At 35.3% G+C, this 12948-nt stretch overlaps 1 protein-coding gene across 2 annotated transcripts in view; it reads left to right on the forward strand.

Annotated features, from left to right (window-relative positions):
* Positions 1-12948, forward strand: part of LAMA2 (laminin subunit alpha 2) — a 308934-nt gene that overhangs the window by 224235 nt on the left and 71751 nt on the right. For both annotated transcript variants that reach the window (XM_072332884.1, XM_072332883.1), the window contains exons 33-35: positions 6474-6616; positions 7181-7279; positions 11690-11801. In XM_072332884.1, coding sequence (XP_072188985.1) covers positions 6474-6616; positions 7181-7279; positions 11690-11801 — 354 coding nt within the window. The remainder of the gene's footprint in view (positions 1-6473; positions 6617-7180; positions 7280-11689; positions 11802-12948) is intronic.

The raw sequence follows: 12948 nt of genomic DNA on the forward strand, positions 1-12948 counted from the left end.
TTTAATTTCAAATACTGGTGCAATTGCTTTGTAGCTGTTAGAAATGTGAAAAAACAAACAAACAAAAAACCCTAGCTAGGTAGTAAAATGGTCTGGTGTAATGAAAATACATACAAATACAATCACTCATCTTTGGATATAGTTGTAAGTAATATAAAACTGGTTAAGTTATTCAATATTATGTTTTGGAAGGAGAAAAAAGAAAATCTGAATATTTAACAAAAAATAAGCATCTGAATAAAAAAATGTTTGGAAAATTCTGTCAAAGGTCACTGTACTATAAGACATAAAAGCTGAAGGATACACATGTAAATCCAATCAGGGAGAGGATTAACCCACAACATTATAGAGTCTTATTGTTTAATATTTAAATATATTTCCTATTGTAAGTATTCTAAAGATTTTTGAGTAAAAATTTAAAAAAAAAAAAAAAAAAAAAAAACAGAAAAAGGCATTTTTATACTGATTAAACTGATTTATTTTTTCAGATAGCTGAAAATCTGTTTTATCACAGTCTTACTGTTCTTTCCTAATTTGCCATTTTTCAGTTGCTTTTTGCATGACATATTTCAGTGCTGTGTTGTAACGGTTGTATTTTAGAAAACTGCAGATAGAATGGAAAGAGAAGATATTTTTAAAAGCCCCTCTGTGAAAGAAAAGAATTTATTTACTGCTAAGTAACAACAGAAAGATAGTAATAGGTGAATGTCACAGAGAGAATTTACTGTCCGTTATGTTTTTAGAACAGAACAACAGTATTTTCTCTTGTATGTATTTAGAGGATAGAAAGAAATATCCAAAAAGTAGATTTTTTTTTTTTAATTGATTGCAAAGGTCTGAATGATCTTTGATGTATTATAAAGATTGTAAATTTTTTGCATTGCTATGGTTAATGACTGGATTATTTCCCAGCTAAATTAATCATCATGTAATCATAATAATCTGGATGATCTTTTAGGTCTTTTCCAACCTTGGTGATTCTATGATTCTAATCTGATGAAGATTTCCTTGTAATTTTTATCTTAATTAATCTACTTCTTGGGCCAGCTTTCAGTTCTGTATTGAAACAGTCAGTAGCCAATAGAAAATTTGGTAGTGACTGCAAACTAATTTTAGTAATTCTGGCAATATCCTTTCTTAATTTAAAATATGACAAAATTTCTCACATATCTTCTCTACCATTTCCGGATTTAGATTTTCATTTATAAGTTCAAATCAATTGTCTTCTATGTGACCGATATCTCCTTATGCATCACTGTCATATTTACTGTAATAAGTGCACTTCAGTGCATTTGAATGCCTCATTGTTTGTTACAATGAAAATTATCAACAGGAGGCAATTGCTGACTGACCTATACTCAGCATAGTACTCAAGACATTTAATTTCTTCCTAAATCTCAGTAGTTCCAATCCAGAACACAGGTGAGCTGTATGATGAGTAGAAGCAGCCACTTCTCCATTTATCTGTAACCAGCATGGTAAAGCAAGCTGAGATCACTGATTTTGTGTAGGGAACCTGCTTTGGCAGGGGGGTTGGACTCGATAATCTCTAGAGGTTCCTTCCAACCCCTACAATTCTGTGATTCTGTGATCCAAGTTTTGCATACACATACCAACATTATGGAAATGAGACAAAATACATATTGCTCCTTCCTCATCCTTTCTAGAGACCTTTGATCTTATCTATGAAAGGAGGAGTTAAAAAGGAAATTGGATCAAGCCTGTAGCAATTGTGTGTTGTTGTTTTACATTAATACTTTCTCTGGGTTGTTTTTTTTTTGTTTTTTTTTTTTTTTGTTATACCCTGTGACATTCCACTTCAATTGTAGAGTTTGTAGTACGTAAAATGAAGACCCTTTAATTGCACTGCTGTCAGAACAATGACTGTGCTTGTCACTGTTCAGGGAAAAAAAAAAAAAAAAAGAATAAATCCTAGTGAGAACTTCAAGGTTTTATCATTAAGCATACGGCAAGTCAGAACTCACCTTCTGAATGTTTTCTGGGCACCAGTCATAACTACAGTGGAGACTTATAAAGAGTTTTGCTTCAGTATTTTGAGTGTATTTGGAACACAAACCACAGAAACCTTTCCTCAGGAGTACACTCTTGTCATAGGTGTTCCTTGAGGTCAAGCAAAACTTCAGTGTAGAGCAGTCAATTTGGTTCTGCTGTGTGAGATTAAAGATGAACAGGAATCAGTCATGACCTAGAGAGATCAAACAGATATTTCATTGTTAGGAATTTTTCTTTAACTCAGTCTCGTGAAAAGAAAAATGGACATTCAACTCTACTACAGTCAACAAACTTAAATCTTTACACATTTAAGTCTTTCTTATAGGTAAAAGGAGGGCACTGCATAGTCAAAGACATGGGATTCTCTTAATGCCTGGTCTTGGACACTTATATATAGTACTTAAAGTAGACTGCTGTTTGCAAGGAAAGGGAGTTTTTCCCACTTGCCTCAGGAGAAAGAGGGAGGGAGCTCTTAACAATTCTGCTCCTTGCAGAATCAAGATTTCCCCTCTATATTAGGCAGTAGCTCTATGATCATAGTCTTCTCAAATTAAGAATTAAGCAGAGACGCTGTCTCTTTCCAGAGTCAGGTCTTGAAGAATCTGTGAAAAGAAACATCTTCTTGCTCCCACGCAGTCTTTGATTCAGCAGGAGCTAGAAGGTTATTACAAATCTTCAGAGACTGACCTGAAAATGATAGCATGTAATACCAGGTCTGAAGTACTTCTCTGGTTTCTGCTATGTTGTGAGTGCAACAGAATGTGTGAGCCCTTATGACACAGAGGTAAGAACTGAGCTTTTCATTTCACTGGCCAGCTGTTCCATTGTCTGCATGAGCTCAATATGGGACCAACACTTCCTGCTTGGCATGGAAGCTAATATCAGTGGTTCTCTCTGTTTTAGTTTTGTTTTATAATGTGTGAGCTCCTGTTGAGTAAATACCCATATTTCAGTGTCTTTTGCCCTTCTCAAGTGCTATATAACCGATCAAGTACTGACATGTATTAAAAACCAATAAATGGGGTTTTATAAACAACAAAAGTAAAAAAAAAAAAACTGAGCCATTATTTTAGATACTGATTTGGCTTAAATTTTGGAGATACACCACTCATACAAACCCCCTGAAACAAGTCGCATTTTCAATGCAGCTTAAGCTTATAGCAGTCTACCAGGGCTCTGTTTTGGGAGGCTGTTGTGTTAATGGCTATAGGCACTGAAGTTTTACTCAGCAGCTCACCCACTCCCACACAATGTAATGGGGAAGAGAAATGGATAGGTAAAAGCAAGAAAATTCATGGACTGAGACATATTAGTACTTCAAACAAAGCTGCATATGCAAGCAGGGCAAAATAATTCATTTCTTCCCTTTGATGGGCAGGTGTTCAGCCATCCCTAGTAGAGCAGGACTCCATTATGCTTAATAGTTACTTGGAAAGACAGCTACCATAACTCCACAGATCAACCCCCTTCTTCTTCTTTCCCCCAGCTATTATTGCTGAGCAAAATGTTATCTGGTAGGGAGTACCAATTTGGTTATACAGCTCTCCTAGCTGTGTCCCCTCCTCATCTGTTTCTGACCCCCAACCTCCTCACTGTGGGACAGTGGCAGAAACAGGGAAGGCCTTTGTGCTGTGCAAGCACTGCTCAGCAGGAATTAAAACATGGGTGTATTATCACTGTTGTGGTCACAAATACAAAATGCACCACCATATGAGACACCGTGGAGAAAATAATCTCTGTTCTAGCCAAAATGAGTACAGGAGTGGAAAGAAGGTTATTTGGCTTTAAATCAATACCAGAATGGGAAAAATAGGGTAATGGTCAAAAGTTGGATAAGACCAGTGAAAAATCAGCTGTTTTTATTGATTCTACTGGAAACAGTAATTCTTAAGAGGCAGCAACTGTCGTAAATCAAGACCACTATCAGAGATTTCATGGTTTTCCTTACATCAGATATAACCTAGACATAACACAGATGCATTGTGCATCTAATGCATTTTAAAAGCAATAAATGTATTAATGAAAAATTCTGTAAGGATAATTGCCCAGGTGGAGGAACATACTGTTGCTCTGTCACCCATTTCCTTTATTGTATGCTATTTTCTCTTTGTAAAAATAAGTGGCTACATATGCATAAATTTGTAGTGCCTCTAATTACTTGATCAGTTATTTCTTCAAATAAAATTTCTTTAGCATGCAAATGTCGGAGATGCTCATCACAAGAGGTAAGTCAAAATCCTTTACGGAGCTTCTTGTACATGGGGATATATGGTAAAAGTGGGGAAAAAAGTAATTTCCATTAGCTGCTCACTGCAGAATTGTATTATTGACTGCATGATTCACTTCTCACATGCTTGTAGTGTTGTAATGATCTGGATTTAGTGCTGCATTTATTTATATTAGACACAAATTCATTGTGGCAGTTTTATAGATAAAGATGCATAAAAATTTTGTCTCATAAAATATAATCATGCTCCTGAAATACTGCCTTAGATCTAGTGCCTTTCAGGCTGCATACTGTAGTAGGTTACTTCTGTCTCATCTACTGAACTGTGGTCCTCACATGACATACTTAATCTTTTCAATTGGTTAATTTATACTGAATGTTTACCACGCAGTGCCAATTTTTAACTCACTGAGAATACTTCATGTCTTCATAAGATGATTTTTTTAAAACTGTTGTTATTGATGTAAATTAAGTTTATTCTTAACATATAACAAATTTTAGTGCTTTATTACCAACCACTGTGATAATTTTGAGGGTGAGTAGATCTATCTTGCTTTATAAGTGAAATATTATGTATCAGAAGAAAAAGAAATTGTTTTAAAGTAACTCTTTTCAGGTCCAGGATTACTTTTTTTGCATCCTGAAAAGCGATTACGTTCTTGACCAGCTACAGAACAGATGTTTGTTACATGTAGCATTCAGTTTGCTGTAAAACTTCATTAATTCTCCCTAATTTCTGAAAGCAAAAATACACATGACAAGAGCTGCAGTGGTGTTAATTTTATTTATGTATTTCCTATTAAAACTTGAATCAGAATGTATCATTTAATGGCTACAGAGAATTTCCAGTTAAGTTTATATAACAAAATATTGAGATATATGAGGAAGGAGTCTGAAATGGAAGCAGTGAAAATGCAAATGGAAATCTTAAAATAACATTATATAGTTTTCTGCACCCATTTCTTCCTGCACTAAAGCAGTATCTATCTTGTCTCCTTTTCACTCATCACGATCTTCTTTGTGTAGTAAACTAGTAAACAATTTTTAGTTTTTCTGTATTTGACTCAAGGTCTCACTGTACTGGAGAGTCATTCTACCTAATAAGAAATGCATTTAAGATTGTTGTGGCTGAAAACCTTAAAAATCAGTCTATGCGAACAAGACATTTCAGAAAAAAATGCAATTCCCTGTTGAAAATTACCTTTTTCTTCAAACACATACATATTTCTCACTGGTTTTCTGCCAGTGTGCTATCTAGGAGCATTATTGAGATAAACAGTTGCGTACTTGTAAAGATTTTCTGTAAAAACATGCCTCTTAATATCACTGGAGAATACATTCATTGCTTCACAATTTGCTTCACAATTTGCTCCACGTCCTGAGAAGTTGCTTTACTTTGTCAGCCATATGCAGCACCTTTATTTCTGGAAACAGAAACGTATTCCCACAACTCCTTTGGATTGGATGAGGAATTTTCCTCTCTGCAGCATCCATAGTACAAGTTTTTAGTTATGAGAATGTCTTGTGATATTTAATAGAAGGCGAAGAGGGGATGGAAATGCAAACTACTTTTGTTAGATGCAGCCTTCACTGGTATTTTTCATGCGAAAGAGTATTTGCAAGAAAAAAAAAAAAAAAAAATCATACATGGAAAAACTTCTAAGCTGGTTAGTGACAGGAGGTAGGAAAAAGCATTTCTTAAAAGAAAACTGACAATATTTTTTCCCAGACTCTCTTTACTGTTTGCATTACAATTTAAACATGAGTGGCCCTGCTGTTATTGACTATAAAATACATAAAGTGTTAGATTTCTGTAGTTTATCTTATGTTCAAATCCACATCTGTGCTATAGATTTTAAACTGCTCCTTAGATTTTTCCAAATTACCTGTCCACTTTTCACAGACTTTCTCCAAATTACTTGTCCAAGTTAGGATTTTATATGGGTTTGTCTGTAATGGGAAACATTTTTTTCCTCTTTTTGTGAGGTAAACCTACCAATTTTGCCCTCCGTTTTATATTATATTGTCTTATTACTAACTCCTGAGCAATTAAGTCTTTCCTGTTCCCCAGCTGCTGTCTCCACTTTTTTATCACACTGTGCTGTTGGAGTAAATTATCTGAAATGAGCATTAACTTTCAAAAAATCCTACGTGTGATGTAAAATATTTCTAACTCAAATATATGCCTTAAACATTTATCAGAAATGAAATGGTTTTGCTGTTCTTCTCCTAGCTTGTGATGATGAATGTACTGGACTCCTTCTTGATGACCTGGATCGACTAAACCAGATGATCATGAGTGTTAACCTGACTGGTCCGCTGCCTGCTCCATATAAATTGTTGTACAGTTTTGAGAACACCACACAGGAATTAAAGGTGTGTATGCACATATATGCAAAGGTTACGTATTCACATACACAAATAATCATGCTCCAGTACAACTGTCTGCAAAAAATGCAGCTATAAGTAGCTTCAGGGAAGTAGGTTTAGTTACTTGAAAATTCCTTTAGCTATTAAAGATATTTATTTTTATTTATTTTAACATGTAAATCTTGCAGGAATAATTTTTTACATCTATGCAAGGATTATATTCCAGGCACAGAAGAAGTAATACTTGATATAAATTAAATAGTGTTCATGCTTGTTGTCCACAAAGCAGCTATGTGTTGTATAGTCTATGTTGTCTACCATGCTTACAGCTTTTTCACTAAAATATTCAAAGCTGTCAAGATTCCTGAGGAAAACACAGTGGATGGATGTGACAAAAGGGTAAATGATAAAAGGGAGTTGCATCATGTAACAAAAAGGAAATGCATATTGGTTTGTTTTTGTTTTTTTGGGGGTTTTTTTTTGGGGGTTTTTTTTTTCTCTACAATATTTGGAAGCAGGTAGAACCATAAAATACAGACTTTTACTTACCTTCCTCTCCTTTCCTATCAGCATTTGCTTTCACCTCAGCGAGCACCAGAGAGACTTCTTCAGTTAGCTCAGGAAAATCTGGATACACTGGTGACAGAAATGGATGAACTACTGACAAGAGTAAGTCTATGATCACACTGGGGTCTATGGGTTTGGTTAAAGCTGAATAATGACAGAATATGAATTAAACATGTAGGAATAGATGAATTATAAGATGCTTCTCAGGTCTCAATATTTGAAATTACATCAGGTTCTCTAAAAACACCTTTTTTGGGCCAATTCACAGAGATATATTTCCTGCAAAGCTTTAAAATGTAAGACAGAACTAATAAAGAACTCTCAAGAATAAGCCTACTTGGAAAATCTGAGATTGAATGAAATAGAGGTCTTCATATCAACTGCAGGTTATATTTCAAGCTCAGTGGTAACTAATGTGCCTACCTCACTGTTTCTCACATGGCTGGAGTCTTTCTTCAATCAGCTGAGGCTTTTGGAAACTGGGCTGCCTGGTTCCCTTCTTTTTCTTCTGAACTTTAGTGTGGTCTATGGTGAGAATATCTGTTGCATTAACAACATCATCTCATAATATTCTCTTTTAAATCTGAGTCTGACTATCTCAAGATTGTTCTCAGTATGTTTCCCTTTTTAAGACTGTCACAATGCAAGTAGCCCGGTTTCACTCAGATGTACTTGTCCAGCCATCTCAAGCTCATTATAGGATTATTTTATTTTATTTTTTGTGGTATTATTTCCCATTAATATCTTATCTGTTGGCATTGGCAGGATGGTTTATTGGTGGTTTTTGTTTGTGTGTAGGGGGGTTGGTTTGTTTGTTTTTCCCAGGAGCTGTAGACGTAGTGGTAGCCTTGACTGATTCATTTATTTTAAACAGCTTTTATTGAAAGATAGTGAAATTTGTCATTTAGCAAATAACTTGTACCCATGAAGAGTCTGTGAATGAGTAATTAAAATGGGGACAGGAGAGCTCAAAGGAGAACTCAAATATTGCAGAGGGTGTGTGCATTTATTTAAATGTATACATTCTATTCGTAATTTATGAGGAAAACTGAGAACATTTTGGATTTCAGTTGATGTGCTATTTACTATTTATATTGAAATATTGAAACTTTTGAGGTAGACTTTTTTTTTTTTTTTTTTAGTCAGTAAGGCATTGTCTTTCTTATAAATTGTACCACCTAGTGGATAAAAAATAGGAAACTGAAGCAAAGACAATAAAAACACATTTATCCCAAAGGCATTAATGTGATGGTCTAGCAAAAATAATGTTAATGACTAGGTTCTCCCTGGCAATGAAATAGCAACATAAGCAAAATATTGATTGCTGTGAGGTTAGTATATACACCTGAGAGAATTTACCTAAACCCCATGAAGTTTTAGCATACTTACAGAACCAAATATCTCAAAACAATTGGTTTAATTGTGTGTGTTATATGCAGTTTTGAAAAAATCCCTGTGAAACCTTGGATGAATAAGAAAGCATCTATAGTGAATGTATGCATTTGTATGCTCGTGTGTTTGTGTACATACACACTCCCACACATACACATGTGAATGCATATGAGTTTTATTCACTTCTACATGATCTTTTTCTGTTGGGAATAAATATGATAGCTTTAAATTTAGAAGTTTTGTGTTGTTTTTTTAAACTCATGAGAGCCCAACAAGCATAGAAAATTATATTTCTATTATGATTTCTCAATCTTTTTTCTTTTACGTAGTTGCTCTTTTTAATAGCCTTTTCCAGCTATTCCCTTCCACACTCTCTGCCCAATACCACCAACCTCATATATATTTCAATCCCTCCTGTAAGTTACCTAAGATAAGCTGGAAATTCTAAGTTTCTCTGAACCAGTCTTGAAAGGAAAACTGTTGAAAATGTGATCTTAGGGAATTAGCCAGGTTATAACCACTTTCCTTCCTGCTGTTTTTCCTTGGTGCAGTGAGTAAGCTGCCTTATGATCTCTAGTTTAACTAGTCTTACTGTCTCTTTCTATGTTTGTAAATAGGGTTAATGTTTCAAAAAGAAGAATGGAATATTGAAGTCTCATTCCTAAATGAAGACATAGCTCAAAACTACATAACAAGTAATTGGTGTACACAGTGGAACCATAGGTAGAAAAGTTTCTGCTCATATCTGATTTTCAGGCTTGTCAAAGTGAAAGCAGTAGTGATGAGGACTGTTGAGGAATCTTTTTCCATGAGCAAAAATTTCTACCAATTTTAAGGCAAAATGTAGAAACAGTAGTATTTACTCAGTACAAAAAAAAAACTTTTCAACCAGTCAAAAACTTTTCAAACAGCTGCATCTGTCAATGCAGCTCTCTTTTTTTTTTTTTTTTTTTTTTTTTTTTTTTCAGTGACAAATTGTACCACATCTTCTTTATAAGACATACACAAGATCCTCTTCTCTTTCTCTTGGGCTGGTTACAGTGTCATGTACTTGCATGCTGATTCCTACATTTGTTACCTAAGATAGCCCTAAGATTTCTCAGTTCTTGTCAGTTCACTATTTTTAATTAGAAACACCTCCTCCTTTCTATTTTCATACATTCAGAGAACCTACAAGAGAGTCAGGGATCCTCTTGATTGAAGAGTGACTTATTTGGATTTTGTAATCTTCCTCATTTCTTCCCTACCACTGGATTTGTCAAGTTCAGAAATGTGTGGAAGTAGTAGTACAGGCAACCTAGTTTGCAACTATTGGATGCATATAGATGGTGAGCCAAGAGCTACCAGTTTTACAGTGGCATCTGAGTTAGACTTCTTTCTGCTGTCTGCACCCCACTACCTACAGAAATGTATGTTGGGCTCCACTCCCAGTGCCAGCTTGAGGAGTTTCTCATGGTTTGATGTGTAGCTGCTAATGTTAGTATAATCTTTACATTAGATCAGGGCATCCTATAGAACCTGTATGACTGAATACAAGCTGTGAACTTCACAAAGGCAGGCTGGTCTCAGAGTCTTGCTTTATCCGATTTCTGTTGTGGAGATCTCCCTTATGCAAAGAGGTCTCATTTGCATCCAGACAGATTCATTCCAAATCCTTGTTCTGGGCTCTGTCTGCTGGACTCTTAGTCTTCTCCCAGAGTCTGTTGCTTCTTTAATCTTAAACGTTAGCAGAAGTTGAAGTCTACTTTATGGAAATTATGAACAGTTGCAAACTGAATATATAGCAAATAAGTAGGATTTTATTAATAAATTGAAAGATTTAATTAGCCATGCAGTGGCTAGGTGCAGTGTGAAAGATGTTTGTGATTCAGTTTGGTTTATGGAGTTAAAGCTAGACCAGAAAATGAAGTGAAAGGTTATTTTTCAGCAAAGCAATTTATGGCAAAATACAGAAAGCATACAGTGGAGCAGGATGAGATTTAAGTACTAAAAAGAACTGTTACAGAGTGAAAATGGAAACTATTTGATGACAGATTAATATGCAGAAAAATATAGTGTATGCCACTCAGTCGTAAATAGAGAGCTTAAAGTGGCCAATTGGAATTAACATGAATGCAAAAAAGTCATCAAAAATAAATGAAGTCTATGCAAGTTTTTGATCACCGTTTGTAATAAAGGATGTAGATATATATAATATAATGAATGTGAATGTGAAAATTCTAAAAAAAAAAAAAAAAAAAGTACAAGGCAAAGAATAAATGGACTATTGGGGAGGATAAGACAGTATATAATAAAATAGTTCTCAATTACATGAAGAATGAAATTATATCGGAAATGGAAAGCTAGGCTAGAGCAGTGGTACATCAAGGCTGTTCAGTATTTCTGCCTTTTTTTCTATTGCAGTTTCCTTTTGCCGACTCACTATGACAATATTTTAACACTGCATGCAGGCAGGTAGAAGGTTTTGTAAATCTTAGAGGAAGTAAGCATTAGTATGATTAAAGCTGCATAAATATGAAAAAACTAGGATAAAAATAAAACTAGCTCCCCCAGTCTTGTATGGGTTCCTAATTCTTCTGATGTCATCTGTTTAATCATTTTCATACAAATAACTTGTGCAGTAACGACTCTGAAGTAAACCAAAACAGTAAGTAATTGGTTGGCATAGTCTGTCTCTTTGAGAACTCTTCAAGGAAAGAAAGAAAGAGGTCATGATATCTGCCGCACTTTGTCAATGGTAAAGTTCATAACTGTGAAACTGTGGAAAAGATCCCCTAAAGAATGTATTAAAAGCTTCTGAACAATGCTTTTTTTTTTTTTTTTTTTTTTTTTTTTTAACCACGTTCAGTGAAAAATTTCATCCTGTGTTTCTTTGTGTGCTGTGGCACATAAGTAAAATCCCCAAGAACCTGAAGTAAAGCCTTTAGATTTCCATGAAGAAGAAAAGGTAAAAAAGTTTGTGTAATCGTACAGAACATGTCATTTCCCATACATCTGATCAATAATCCATTGCTTTTTGCCCAAAGAAAGTTTTGTATGTAAATTCAACCAGTAGGAATTTTGCATGGTGAAGCCTTGTCCTGCTTATTAATTGAGCTTTTCCTGAATTTGGTTCACTAGGCTACCAAGGTGACAGCAGATGGTGAGCAAACAAGGCAGGATGCTGAGAGGACTAATGACAGAGCAAGATCTCTTGGACAGTTCATGAAAGGCATTCTCCAAGCTGCTGAAGGTATTGGAAAAAGCAAAATGTGCCAATTGTTTCCTAAGAAAGTCAAATGATGGTGGGGAAGAGGGCCTGAGAGTCAGTGTTCAAGAGAGTTTAGCCATTGAAAAAAGTAGCCTGATTGAAACCTTTCATTTAGAAACAAGCTTCTTATGAACACCAACTAGCAGGATATTGAGTACGTTCCTTCATTATTTTTTCAGATACTAGACAAAAAACTATTATGAAGAAGTAATTAATAGGGCTTAGCTTTTGTTCATCTACATAGCAGTTATAAATATAGATTCATAGAAAACACGATGTAATTTTAACACTTGGTCCATTATGATTTCATCTTATTTCTTCAAAATGACTTCAAAGATACGTTACCACTTGCCACTAATGAATGTCTTCTACTTGGAATTCACAAGTGACTACTAAGTAGCAGCACAGAGCCAGCTTTCTTCCACAAGGTGATCTTCTGTACATATAAAAGCAGTAAAAACTTATGAGTAAAAGTATTGTAGATACTGATTGTAGATATTGAGACTAGTTTTAAAAGTACTGCTAATCAGTTCAGAACATTCTTGCCTTCAGTTGTATCCTATCTGATGTCAATATGCCCAGTCTCAAGGGTGCATTCAAGATTAATGAGCCCTAACCCTTGAGCATAACACATCCATGCATCCACTCACTCAACCCCATCTCTGCTTTCTACCTGAGTACCAGACTCCAGCTAGGAGGGCAGAGGAGAATCCTAACTTTACTCTTGATCCCTTCAACAAAAAGACTCTTAATATTTTGTAGTTTCCTTGTTTACAACCTCATGTGATCCAGCTTGAAGGAATAGGTGCAGATATAGAAGTCCTCTAGTTTTATCAGCTAGAGGCTTCATAGCCTCTTCTTGATGTCATGGATTCAGGACCCTGGCAGGTAGCTAACCCTCTGCAGAGATTATCTGGGTGGCAAATGGGTGCCTCAGTGCCTCTCAGTGAAGAGTTCCTGATTACTAGCATGTACTGCCTTGTTTTTGGTGGCAGTTGCCCAAACCTGGGTCCTTGGTTGGATCAACTTAGCGTGGTCATCCCTTCCTGAGTCTGAATAATTATCCATGCCCTCTGCTCTTTCCATCCCAAGAGCCCTGTATCTGTTGCTTAGGGACACTTCAGGAACA

This window comes from Excalfactoria chinensis, chromosome 3 (genome assembly GCF_039878825.1).
Source record: "Excalfactoria chinensis isolate bCotChi1 chromosome 3, bCotChi1.hap2, whole genome shotgun sequence".
In the NCBI taxonomy this organism is placed as follows: domain Eukaryota; kingdom Metazoa; phylum Chordata; class Aves; order Galliformes; family Phasianidae; genus Excalfactoria; species Excalfactoria chinensis.